General features: G+C 35.9%; 1 protein-coding gene across 4 annotated transcripts in view; it reads right to left on the bottom strand.

The window, feature by feature from the left end:
• Positions 1 to 14,417, bottom strand: part of LOC150101196 (UDP-N-acetylhexosamine pyrophosphorylase-like) — a 176,753-nt gene that overhangs the window by 56,942 nt on the left and 105,394 nt on the right. For all 4 annotated transcript variants that reach the window (XM_090401150.1, XM_090401148.1, XM_090401151.1 and 1 more), the window contains exon 6: positions 12,237 to 12,430. In XM_090401150.1, the coding sequence (XP_090257276.1) occupies positions 12,237 to 12,430 (194 nt within the window). The remainder of the gene's footprint in view (positions 1 to 12,236; positions 12,431 to 14,417) is intronic.

Genomic DNA, 14,417 nt, shown 5'->3' with positions numbered 1-14,417 from the left:
CAATAACCAAGACAATCCAATATAGCCCACTAGGGAGCACCCTTAGGACTCTAGGACAAACAGTAGTTTTCTCTCTTCTGCTTCATTTGCTTTTTGTAGTGCCTGCATGCACGTGCATGTGTCATTGTTGTATGTTCCCATGAAGATGGCAATGTGACATTGCCAAAATATATGAGGTAAATATATTAAAGTTTCTTTTAATTAATATTCCAGTATACGTTGTAAATTCTTTAAATAATTTAATAGTGGTGTGTGAACGACTAGAATTATTGATGAAGCAATTAAGGGTACATTGTCAATATAAAGCTGTTGATAGTGTATATATTCTCTGACTAACATGTCTGTTCTGTGGGAGTAAAAACCATGCCATCTCTGTATGAGGCAAGTTAATTTACCCTCGACTGAAAAACCTTCATAAAAATTTATTGTCCTAAATTTGAAGTAAAGGTCATTGCAATTGAAGAGCACAGAATGCAAAGTCCTTATGACTGTATAACAGATGCACTGCATTGTGCATTATTGAATTCTGCACATAACACATGGAAGTCATCTAAAGATCATATATTCAACACAAAACACATTTCTCTAAACTGTAAGGGTAAAAGTGACATACAATAATTTATGTTGAATCAATTTGGGCTTTAGGTCACATATATCATTTTTATATTGCAGTATACTAAATGTGATGTTCTTGCTTTCATTACTATTATACTCTGGTATATAAATATAATAGTGTACACACAAAGTTACTTGACAGCTCACAGTTTTTTTATTTTTTTATTTATTTTTTTTTAACTTAGAGCAGTGTTAATTGACAAATTCAAAGCTATCTAATGTACTCCACAACTATTTCCAATCCAGAATTTTGAAAAAATATAGTTATATGATTTTTACATGTAATAAATCATTATGTATAACTTACACAAAAAATGAATAGATACATGTACAGACATTTAAAAATTATTACACAGGTAAACTTAACTGAGATTTATTTTCTTTTTTGGAAGCAAAATTTTCAGCATTTTCTTGGCCATTTTCAGTGCTGGTGTTGAAAGGGGGGGAGAGAGAGAGATTTAAATTAGACCATCTCAATCACTCCCTGCCCCCAAACACAGAAATGCTGGGTATATTCCCAGTATGTTAATGTTGATGGTGAAGTTGTCAGGACTAATAACCTGATTTTTTTACTAATTACAAAAGGACAAGGAAACATAGTGCAACTTTCATTCCTTTTGAAGTTATGAAGTCTATTGGTGAAATCATAGAGGAATCCCAAAAGCTAAAGCAAAAACAGGTAAGTACTCAAACATCTACTCTGGAGAAACCAACTCAACCATTATGTATCCACCTAATATGATACCCTCTTGAAATGTGGAACCTTCATGAACTCTGTATTGGTGAAGAGTCAGCAAAGCTTGATGAAGTCTTCATCCAAGAACACAGGTAAAGAACTGGTTTTGAATAGAATGAAATCACATCAAATTGCAAAAAATAGACTTTCATCCATGTAACAACAGACAAATTTGGTATTAGAGAGTAAGAGTCCTGGTAAACAAAAGGATATGTAAGAGGGTGGACTGAAAAGTTCTCAACTTAACAATGAAAAAACGTTATAATTTCAAAATTATTTATATTTTTAAACATAATCTCCCTTAAGACTAATACATTTATTCCAGCGCTGCTCCAGCACCATTATCCCCTGTAGTTGTTCTCAGTAAGATCTGCAAATTACTCCTCTACAGCTGCAATCACCTCTTGATTCGAAGAAAGTGCTGACCAGTGAGAAAGAGTTTTAATTTTGGGAAGAGATAGAAGTCAGAGGGAGCCAAATCTGGGGAATAGGGTGGATGTTCCATCAATTCATAGTGCAGATCCCTTAATTTTCGCATTGCCAAAACACCTTTGTGGGCAGGTGCATTGTCCTGATGAAAGATGATTTTTTTCCTTCTGCAAACTGGGTCTTTTCCCAGGAATTTTTTCATCTAGTCTGGTTAAAAGATCAGAATAACATAACCCGGTTATTGTTTTAATGTTTTCAAGATAATTAATAAACAAAATGCCTTTAGCATCCCAAAACACTGATGCCATGAGCTCAGGACTGGCACATAGTATTTTTCTTGTGTGTGCGATTAATGTTCGGCACCTTTCCAAAAAAAATTTTTTTTGAATAAAGTGTGAATAAAATTAACAGGAAATGAAAAACAAATGAAAACCGCTTTACAGTATAATGTTACTTACGGATTAGTCATGCTTATACAAATTTTTCCAAGTGATATAAATTTTCAAAATAATATAAAATAGTAATATAAAGTTAAGAGATTTATTCAAATATTCTTTACATTAATTTTGCTAAAAGGGACTCGTCTGGCTTTCATTTTAGCGAAATCCTGTCGCAGTACATCAATGTTGATAGACTGAGCAATATTATTTTCTATTGAAATTAGTGCCAAACCATTTAGTTTTTCTTCACTCATGCTTGATCGCAGGTAGTTCTTCATTAATTGTAATTTAGAAAATGTTCTCTCTCCCTTAGCAACTGAAACAGGCAAAGTCAATAGTATTCTCAATGCAATCAGTGAATATGCAAAGAGTTCTTCAAGGTTGTTGTTATAAATCCACTTCAAAACCATTTCTGGTGTACTATTTTCTTCAATTTTTCTAGATAACAATTTCAGCTCCATTTGCAGTTCTTCTGCTTCAATGTCCTTGTTTTCTTTGTCACTTAATGCTTTTTCTAATGAACTACATTTTTCTTCCAATTGTTGGTCTTCCATGTTATCACCTTCTGTAATGTTGTACAAAAATTCAAAGGGCCCCAAAATGCTACTAAATGAATCAAAACGCTCCTTCATTGAAGTAGGTGCTGTTGTGAACAAAATGTCAAAAAATTTGGTTTCGAATTTCCTTTTTGCATCAACGGGCTCCGGGGTATCTGGTTCCTCGTCAAAGAATTTCTTTCTCTTTCAGATCCGACTATCTAACTCAGGACTAAAATCGTCTGTTAAATCCACATCTATTGCGATGCATTTTGCTTGGGGAATATAATTCTCAAAGGAATCTTCAGAGTTATGGGAAATGAGAAATTCAGTTGTCCTTTTCAACGCAGTTGCTGCTGATTTAACTTTCATGCTTTGTGATTGTAACAACTTGGTCATGCCAGATCATTAATCCACAAATGAATTCAAAACTATCTAATTTTGATGTGATTGATTCTGCTGTTATACGTGTAATTGAATCTTTTCCAATTGAACGACCTTTTTTTAACACAGAATAAATACCTTTCAATCCGGTCTTCAAAGCACTAACGACATTAACATGGCTTTCCCATCTAGTATCGCTTAACGATTTCACTGTCAATTTACAACACATGGACTGAAAAATATGCCAACACTTTGTTGATCCCGAGAAAAACTTGTAAATTATTTGAATGGTTGAAAAAAAATTAACAATTTCAATAGCTTCATTTACTGCATCAACAATGATTAAATTTAAGGAATGGCAGACACATGGAATGAAAAAGGTTCTTGGATTGATATTTGCAATTTGAGACTGCACACTGTTTCTTTTACCTCGCACGTTGGCTCCATTGTCGTAGCCTTGATCACGAAGATTCATAATAGATAAATCACTTTGTTTCAAAGAATTTAAAATTTCTTCGGTCACCTTTACTCCAGTTGTTTCTACAACGTTAATAAATTCCAAAAAACTTTCTTTAATTCCCACATTGGCATTGTGACCCTCAGCTGCTTTTTCGATGTGCACTTAACGCACAACAATGGACATCCGTTCTTTATGACTTTGATCAGGTGTACAATCCACAACAATTGAGAAATACATTGCATTTTGACCATGTCCAAAATCTTATCCTTCTAGCTTTGGTGATCAATAAAATAATTTCCTTCTGGATATCTTTTCCCAAGTAATGTCTTGTGTGGATTTTCTATTGCCCGTTTTACGTTTTTCTAAGAATGGATCAAATTTTGAGAACAACTCGACCAACTTTAAACATTTACCATTATTTTCGGTGAATAATTTATCTGAAGACCCTCTAAATGCCATATTTTCTGAGGCCATCGTTAAAATAATTGAAATTATTCTCTTCATCCCAATGTTTTATTTCATTCAAATAGAATTTGTTCGTCAAAGAATAAACAGTTTGACCACCAGAAAGTCATTTTTTTAACTCAGTCCACTTTCCATAACAATCAAAATGCTGAGTGCTTCGTTCATGTCTCTTCAAAATCAACATGTCATGTGTCCCCAATCATTTGTGCTGGCCTTTGCTAAGGTAAATTCATCACTACTAAATATTTTGCAATAAAAACAGAACACTCTATCTAATTTGGTTGAATATACAAGCCATGTTCTATCCACTAATTCACCATTTGCTGTTTTTCGTTGGAAATACATTTTGCTAAATGATCACCTAACACAGTCTTTTGGATAATGTTTAATGTTAGCTCGTGCTGGCCCTTTCAGTACTATCTTTTCAATTTGAAAATTCTGTAAGTTTTCTGGCCAATCCGCTATGTTTTCAAGATCAGAATAGCTAGTCATCTCCACAGCACTCGTTTCTACATCACTATTTGAACATTCTCTTTCAAACACTATGTCGACTGAGTTCCCATCATCCTGTTTAGTTGCACTTGTACCAGTATTTGATTCAATCTTAACGCAAATTTCATCCTTGTCTTGCCTATCTTGCAGAAAACTGTGCAGCGTTCTTTGATTCCTTAATTGCTCTATCAGCCTCTTTTCTTTCTCGATTATGTTTATTCTGCCAACCAGACAATTTTCTCTTTCGATCCATATTTTGAGCGAAGTGGATTTCCTGGGTTTTTTTTGGAAAATTTAAAAATGGGTACAAAAATTAGAGAATGATAAAATTATGAAAAATTCAAAAAAAATATTTTTATTAAAATAACATAAATTTGAAAATAAAGATAAAATGACTATCTTTTAAAAATTTAAGAACGAAAAATATTGATTGGTATTAGATGTTATATTGGTGTTTTATTAAAATCTTTATTGTTTATTAAATATTAAACAATATGAAAACCTCCCAGAGCTTTACACTATTTTTGAGGTTCTATAAGGAAGACAAGTCCCTTGAAATATTGCTTTGGCAAAGTTCTGGGAGGTTCTCACAAATATTTATTCTATATTTTCTATTAATTCATAATTTTTAAAATTTAAATTCTTCTAATGAAAACATCAACCCTAAGGGTTGGACCTTTAACTCATATTTGAAAATTTCAAAAAACCCAGGAATTCCACTTCACCCCATATTTCTACAAATCTTTTTTAACCTAGTTACATAGGTACATTTCTTCTAAAGCAAGTGAAATATCCTACCTTTATGTCTTTTATACAAAACAATATTTCTTTTATACCAAAAATTGTTCAATATAACTTGTTGGAAATGTTACAGAATACTAGCCTACTTAGTTCTCTCAGGAAGATTCAACGAAAATAGATAAGAGAATTTTACAAGAATGTTTCGCATTGGACTCGAGAGTTCGCCTATTATTTTGTGTTGCTGATGCTGCCCTAACAGCCCGCTAATATAATAGGCTCAAATGTCGAGAAGAATGAGTTATCAGTAGTAAGCCGACTTTTAGGGCCGGACCACATGCATCCGATCCAATTAAAATTAGGATGCAGCCCTTAGATGGAACACAACAATTAATCATAAGTTGATTGATGATACATCAAAAAATAAAGAAGAACTATTTTAGGTATATTTTCATAAATTTTAATAAAAAATTACAGTGATATAATCGGGTCCAGGATACAATTTCAGAATTTATTTGTTCGTTTCTGGGAAGATCTGAAGGGGGCTTGAATGGAAGACGACGTACATTCATAATTATATGTACTATTCTGTACCATTTGTTGTTCGTTTAAACTCTTATCTCATATTTTTTGACATCTTTTAGTCACCTTTTCTTCTGCAGCGGCTGTGTATATTGCACACTTTGCACATGCCACCAGCTGGGCCTGCATGAGCTTTCCTGCTGATGAAACCAACTTTGTCTTCTTTGGCATTGAACAGCTGGCTTCTGTCCGCTGTTTTGACTACTGTTTGGATTCTGATGTGTAATGCCGAATCCAAGTCTCATCCATAGTAATAAATTGATGCACAAAATCAGTTTTATTCTTGTTAAAACGCTCCAAGCACTGTTCAGAGATTTTCATGTGCATGCATTTATGAGGAAGCGCGGCACCCATCTTCCGCAAAGCTTTTTCATTTGCAATTCTTTGTCCAAAATATATCCTACACGTTCTTTTGAAATGCCTACAGTCTCAGCAATTTCATGCACTTTGACTCGGCGGCCATCCAATACCATATCGTGATATGGTATTGGATGTTCAGTACACCAAAGTGTATAACTGAACTCTGACTACAAAACAATAAGGGCACATATGAAACTTCATCTCAGCACTTTTAACTCTATAACAAGAGCAAATGCTGGCCTGGTTGGCCAAGTGTTAGCATATCCACCCTCCAACCAACAGGTTGCAGGTCTGAACACTGTGGGCACTGATGATTTTTGATTGTCTTTAAGTGGGAGATGAATTTCATTGCCCAGTGTGAGATCACCTTCCAGCTTATTGGAGGCCTGAAGTGGCTTGAAAAAGTTCAATGTTTGGTCTCTAGAGCCGGGTTTCCAGACTGTAAAAAATAAAGAAAATTAATAAAAAAAAGAAAAAAAATTGCTTACCCCACCCACAGTATAAATGCACTGCAGGTTTATAGAAGCCTTTCGTGGAAGCCACATTAAAAAAATCACTGGAAAGACATGACTAATCCTACCATATAAACCATACCATACAAAGTGGCATTATAAAATATGCTAACTAAAGGTCATAATAACCATCCCACAACTTCAATTATATTGCACAATTCAAGCATGAAGAGAGGAAAAAAACTTTGCCCACCAAGACTACTTCATTATCTCAAAGGAAACAGGTGACAAAGTATTAACAAATTAAAGAAATACGACATTAAACATGAATCATGAAGCAATCTACATAACCAACTAGATGAATAAACAGCCTCATAAAATTACAAGGAAAATCATATCTAGACCATATCTTCAGAAATTAGAACTAGACCAGAATATAAATAAAACCAGAGAAATGCACCAGGTAATAATTATCAGTTATCTTATGCATAAGGGATTTATTTAATTCCTTACATTTTTAGACTCATAGGAAATGGATAATCCATTTCAGTGAAGATCTCAGAAGCCAAGCTCACAATCGCCGCTTTGCAGATGATGATGATGATCAACTAACATTTCGACTGCCAAAACTATTTAGATAATCTATGTAGAAATCCAGACTGCTCATACCGTTTTCACTGACATAATAAAAGTTTGTTTTTCTTGCCTCTGCAGTATAGTGGCTGTTGGGGAGGGCGTGTTGTTTACCACTGCAAGTTGCCGTATTTAAGCTTTTTTTAATGTGTGAGGTATATGTGAAGCTTTTTAATTTCTTTTTTCGAAAAGTAAAATCGGGGGTGCGAATTATATGCGAGTAAGTATGTAATTCAACTATTATTATTATTATTATTACGGGCGACTCCAGGGAGTCCTTAGACTCATCGAGGGAGGCCCTAAACATCATGTCACACAACTATACGACATTCTCACAGTATCTATCATACCTTTCCTTGAACTCTCTCTCTCACCATCATAGCACCCACAACAGACTCTGGCAGCTTATTCCACTCATTTACCACTCTAAAAGTAAAGAACCCAGCTCTAACACACCTGCTAACCACACTCTTGCCCAGCTTCCATAGGTGTCCCCTAGTTCTCCCACCACCAGTCCTGATCTTAAAAATATCCTCTGAATCAATCCTATAGAAACCCTTTAGCAATTTGAATGTCTCAATCATATCTCCCCTTTTCCGCCTATAAACTAATTTCTGCAACCCACAAATCTTCAACCTGTTCTCATATGGTTCATTCCATAGACCCGCTATCATCTTAGTCACTCGCCTCTGGATCCTCTCCACCTCCTCCCCATCAAGAAGGAACATAGGTGACCAAATCTGGGCACACTAGTCGAGATGAGGTCTTATCAAGGCTCGGTACAGAGGTACAATAACTTGCTTTCTCTGCTCGTCAAAGTATTTTTCAACAACCAAGTGAGTTGATGAGCTGATTTAGCTACTTTTGCAATGTGCCCCCTAAACTTCATCTCCCTATCCACCAACACTCCCAAGTCCCTGGCCTCATCAATCTCCTGGAGTACAGTTCCACCAATGTGGTATACTGCTGCTAATCTTTTCACCCCAAAATGCATAACCTTACATTTTGTCACATTAAATTGACATCCATTCTCCTTAGCCCAGAACTCCAATCTATCCAAGTCATCCTGCAAGATTTTGACATCTTCTGCATTCACTATCGCCCTACCCAACTTTGCATCATCAGCGAACAAATGAACTGTTCCTCTTAGATCCTTCTCTATATCGTTAATGAACAGATTAAACTGCAGTGGTCCAAGAATAGAACCCTGCGGCACACCACTAATCACAGGCCGTCTTTTGGACTCTACTCCTGAATAAACTACTCTATGATATCTCTCCATCAACCACCCACCTATCCATCTCACCAACCCTATATCCTTTCCCATATGTTGTAGTTTATGGATTAGAATTCCATGTGGTATCCTGTCAAACGCCTTTGCCAGGTCCAGCAGTATCAATGTAAACCCATTACCCTTATCCAGTTCAGCCGTCACCTTGTTATAAAACCTGAGCAAGTTACTGAGGCATGATCTACCCTTCACAAAGCCATGCTGTCCCCAGTACAGTATCTCATTTTCATCAATCCATTCCTGTATTTTTCCCTTGACTACTTTCTCCAAGACCTTGATAACGACTCCTGATATGCTGATTGGTCGGTAATTTGCAACAGTAGTCTTGGATCCTCCTTTATGCAGTGAAACTATTTTCCCCTCTTTCCACACCTTCAGGACTAAACTATGGATAAGTACATTGATATCTTCTTTAAACGGAAAAATAGCTCGGATGAAAGTGATAATACAAAACAATTTTGTAATGATAGTTTGTGTGTAGTTTCTGCAGAGAAAGAGGTCTGTAACGAATCCACAGAAACCAGAATTCCTATCAGTTGTAATGTGATAATATTAATATGCTGAATGAAAGGAAAGATTTGCTGACTTGCTGGACACTCGACCAGTGGATCGCATTCAAAGGTAAATACAATTGGTTATTTTGTAGGAACATTTTTCTATTTTGTGACTTTTCTTCCTTTACATTAATTATGCCTACATTATTGTGTTATTATTCCACAATTGTTTACAAATGCATGATGAAAGGGATGGGGAGATTTGGAGCTTCCCTGGATAGCATTCAAAGGTAAATACAACTGGTTATTTTGTATAGGGCCCCAGAACTTATTCGTTTAGAATTTAACCACTGACTAATCCCAACAAAATAAACACATCACAACCAACTGACAGAAATCCAGATTGCAGCTGCATTCACTACTGTCACCCCCAATGCCCAAACTACACACTCATGATTCCTTTTGCCACACGGGTGGCACCTTGCCCATGAGAGATCTGATAACTCGCAAGAGAACAGTTAATTTAAAATTCCCTGCTTTTTGATTTTTCTGGATCAAGGTTTCCTTGCCCCATTTAGTAACATTCATTTGTTGCATTTACTGGTCTCCAAACACTCACAATCACTATGGCCTCTTTACATTCATTTCCATGAAACTTGACCATCTGCAATCCAGCCATCCAAATAGTGACATCATCTTCCTAGGCCACCTCAATGCCCAAAATTCCAACTGGCTCCCCTTTTCCAATACCACCACCACCAACCAAGATGAATGAGAAGAAGAAGCCTTTGATATAAGTAATGACTTAACCTAAATTGTGCATCTGCCTACTCAAATTCCTGGTAACCCTCTTCACTTTTTAAATACTCTGTCTCCTCTCTTATAAAATGCCCATCCTCACATCATTTGGCACAAAGGTACCAACTGGCATGACCTACAAAATTTTTACTCCTTTTCTTGATCCGACTACTGCTTTTACTCACATAACCCTAAAACACCTGCTCTAAACAATTCACAGAAATTATCCTCACTGTGCATATCCACCATTTTACCCAAAATCTTCATCTGCTTTCCAAGGCTGATTCAAGAGAAATTGTATCGGAACAGCCAAAGAAAAAATATTCAGTTTACTGCAGGTGGTTCATACCGAGAACTCCAGGTTCATACTCCACCAATACCAACAAATGCAACATGCTACAAATGCAAAACAGTCATCAGCATATACAAATAAGATTTTATAAAGGACTAACAATAGAAAACTTGCCTCCTGCTAAAATGGAAGCCATGCCATCTGGCCCTATGCTAAGGCCATTGAATACAACTTCTGCTCACCTGCACTTCCACCTCTCTCATCTTGATGGTACTACTGTTACTTCACATAAAGATAAAGCTGACCTTCTGTTATTACTCTTATTTTTGAACTCCTGCACAGATAATTAAGGGAAATCAACTATACCATAATCCAAGAGAAGTATGCTTGCTGGTTTTTTGACAAAAGTCACAAAAAGGCACCAGAAAACTAATAAAAAAAAAAACTTATGGTCCTGACAGCATCTCTTGTTCTCAAAAACTGTGGTCCAGAACTAACACTTGTCCTGCATTGTTTCTACAATCTACTATACATAGCTGGCTTATTCTAATGTGTGGAAGCAATCACAAATTCCACTTATACAAAAAAAAGGAGTTAGACGTGTTCTGTCAAACTGACAACCAATTGCAACCACCTCTGTCCTCTCCGAAATAATGGAGAAAGTCATTAATGGAACACTATTTAGTGTTCCATTAATTAAGCAACCACCAGTACGGATCTCACCATTCAAGATTGACAGATGACCTCTTAGCTTACATCACCTACCACTGGACATATGCCAGAAAGGTTTGGAGAAATTTGAACTGTCGCTTTTGATGTTTCCAGAGCTTGTGACTGTATCTGGCATCGAGGCCTGCTAAGCAAATTGCCATCCTTTGGTCTTCCTACTACCTGCTGTAACTATTTTCCATGGTTCCCTGGCAAAAACAGAAAAAGGCTTTGCATAACCAAGTAACTTCTAGTCTGCATGATATATCATTATGTTATACTATTAAATATCTATATAGACTTAACTAATATAGAATATAATTTGGTTGGATGTCTCAAATTGCCAGCCGATCCTTGGATCATTCAGCAACCGTCCGTGTGGTTAGCCTAGTGGCTTTGCGCTTCGCAACCATATGCCTGGGGAAGGAGTGTCCTAGGTTCGATTCCTGTCAACGACGTGAGGAGCTTAAGGATCTTCCTTAGCTATAGCCAAGTTAGCTGGTCTTGGGCGTGGATAGCAGGGTTTTTTCCACCAGTTTATCTGGGGTTTTTTATTCCGCAAGCAGGCAAACCGGTCTGAGGACACACACACAGATTACAGTTCAGGAATACTGACCCAGCCATAGGTCTGATTCATCAGCCTATGCCGTTCCGCAGCCTGGATAAAAATTTGTGGGGACTAGATGGTACCGTGAACTCCCACAAAAAGGGGGAACGCAGTATCATCACATGGAATTTATTTATTTACTCAGCAATCTTATCTAGTAAAAGAACGAACCAAAAGAAAGTGAAGTATGTATGTTGGTCAGAAGTGCCAATATTCTTTATAGGCTATATGATGGGTTCTTCTCAGTTATCCAACTTTGATTCTTAAACGATTTCTTCATAAACTGGAAGAATGAGACAATTTTGATGAGTGCAGAATTAAGAATATTTTAAATATAATTAAAAAAGGTTTTAGCATATAAAATTTTCATAGCAGGAAAAAAGCAAGGATACAGACAGACTCTCATATCCAATTTTGATGCAATGCGATCTGAACTTTTCTGTAGAAAATTTAATCTTTTAAAGAAATATAAGCCTAACAGATACTGAAAATTATCTGTTGCCATTTTTAGAACCATGTCTGCCATGAACAAAAAGAGTCATCTGTAACAGTTGTTCATTTGAGTCACTTAAACATCACCAAATATCATGATTACATAACTGTTTATTATAAATGCAACACTGACAGATTATAAACATATTTCAAAACTTCCAACTTATTTACTGCCATGCGCTCTAATACATTTTGGTTACTATTTTTTTTTGGGGGGGGGGGGGGTACTTACTCAACAACTGTAGTCAGAAACTCCAAGGTAAAGAAATGATTGCATATGCTACCAGCACTGAAGGTTAGTCGTCCATCAGCATTTCGTTTTTGTGCAGTGCGCAAAGACACCTCACTGTATTCTACCACTTGGAATTTTCCATCAACTTTACAAACAACACCAACAGCTTCTGTAGGATATGCTTTTTCCACAACCTGAAAAGTTAAAACAAACTTTTCAAAGGTTCGTTTTAACCATAATATTATAAAAATCAATACATATGTATATTAGATGGTGGCTGTTATCCTAATTACTGTACATTTCTACACAAAACAAATAACTGCAAAAAAAAAAAAGCTTTGCATATTTAATGTTATCATCAAATCAGTTATTTGTAGTGCTGCACTTAGAAATAACCATGACTGATTTAATGATATAAAGAAATAGTGATAATGAAAAGGAAGAAGGATCTTGTTACTTTCTCACTGATGAGGTTACCTCCTCTTTAGGCACCACTGGGTCAAAAATATCCATCCATGTTTTAATGGTATTACCAAACCAATAAATGAAAAATAAGATTAACTGACTAATATGCCACTGGATTTTAAACCATCATCTTCAGAGCACAAACCACTTATCGCACTACTCATAGCACACTAAGTGCAAGAAACAATTTAAATTGTAATGGACAAAAGACATAAAATCCTAACTTGGTGTCCTCTGCTACTATAAAAAAAAACAATTTTTACACTTTTTGGGTTTGAGTTGATCTTAAAATGACTGTGTCCCAAATATTTGGTAAATTCATGCAGATATTTCCTAAAGTTCTGAAAATTTTTTCACTTGGTTATAATATAAATTAAAGATGCCAAGACTTTGTATTCTTGGTTTAATCCCTTATCCAAGTGTAAGTAAACAAAGTTTGTATGTAAAGTATCTTCATGACTGGGCTACTTGTACATAGAAGCTAAGGACTTTACATCAATTGCCTTAGTATCCCATAATGCAAAGCACACCTCTTTTCAGATGTGTATAATGCTATGCATTATGAGAGTAATACAGAGGTCATATATTTCCCATATACAAGTAGTGAAAAGGTGGGTCGTGGCCCTTCTTATAATGCATAGCATTATATACGTCTGAAGGGAGGTGTGCTTTGCATTATGGGATACTAAGGCAATTGATGAGAAATCATTAGCCTCTATATACAAGTAGCCCAGTAGTGAAGATACTTCACACAAAAACTTTGCTTACACTTGAATAAGGGATTAAACCAAGAATAATGTCTTGGCATCTTTAATTTATATTTTATATGGTTAGAAGGGTGTTTAATTGCCATTTATGGCTCTAAAAATAGTTTGTAATATGAAACAACTTCTACAGAGCACATTCATTTTCTTCTATCTGATCCCTGATTACTATAACGATGAGAGCAAATGTAATACTATGTCTTCTGAGACAGATGTTAACAGATTTTACTGTTTGTCCATACTAGTCCAAATTACAGCCAAGGGTGCTTCATACACTGCAGGATGTGACAATGGATTGCAGTATGTCCTTCAGTAAATGGATGAGTGGTGATAGTTTGAAGTATGGTTTGAACATGGCATGAAGATAATATTTATTTAGTACTTGAGCTACCTTTTTAGTTGACTCAGGACATAGTGAACAGAAATAGCAGTGCATTTGGTCTTGTGTGCTTACAGATATGGTATCATATCTATAAGCACACAGAACATAGAGTATTTACGGAGGCTGCTCAATAAGTTATAAGACTATATTTATACAGAAAACAGATTACCTTTAATCGTCATCATTTACATGGTCTTTTTCGAAGCAACTACCGTGAGATGTGATGCATTTGTCCCAACGTTGCGTCCACTTCTTAAACACATGTGAAAGTCCGTTTTTTGAGAGTTCTTTCAAAACCGCCTCTGCAGCTTTTACATATGCTTTGTTGCTTTTGAAATGGCGGCCTATTAGTGGTTTCTTGAGCTGAGGAAACAGCCAGAAATCGCATGATGTGAGATCAGGACTGTATGGAGGGTGTGGTAGGATATCTATGTTGTTCTTCTGCAAAACATCCACTACACCACCAGCAATATGTGACCCTGCATTATCGTGGTGCAATAAGAAGCCATTCTTCAGCAATGGATGCTTCCTTTTGATGTGCTGTACCATTGTTTGTAAAACATCTGCATA

The sequence above is a fragment of the Typopeltis vanoorti genome, chromosome 12 (genome assembly GCF_054136105.1).
Source record: "Typopeltis vanoorti isolate ZY-2024b chromosome 12, IOZ_Tvanoo_1.0, whole genome shotgun sequence".
NCBI classification, from domain to species: domain Eukaryota; kingdom Metazoa; phylum Arthropoda; class Arachnida; order Uropygi; family Thelyphonidae; genus Typopeltis; species Typopeltis vanoorti.
The sequence above is the reverse complement of the archived record's forward strand: the minus strand, read 5'-3'. Positions and strand labels throughout refer to the sequence as shown.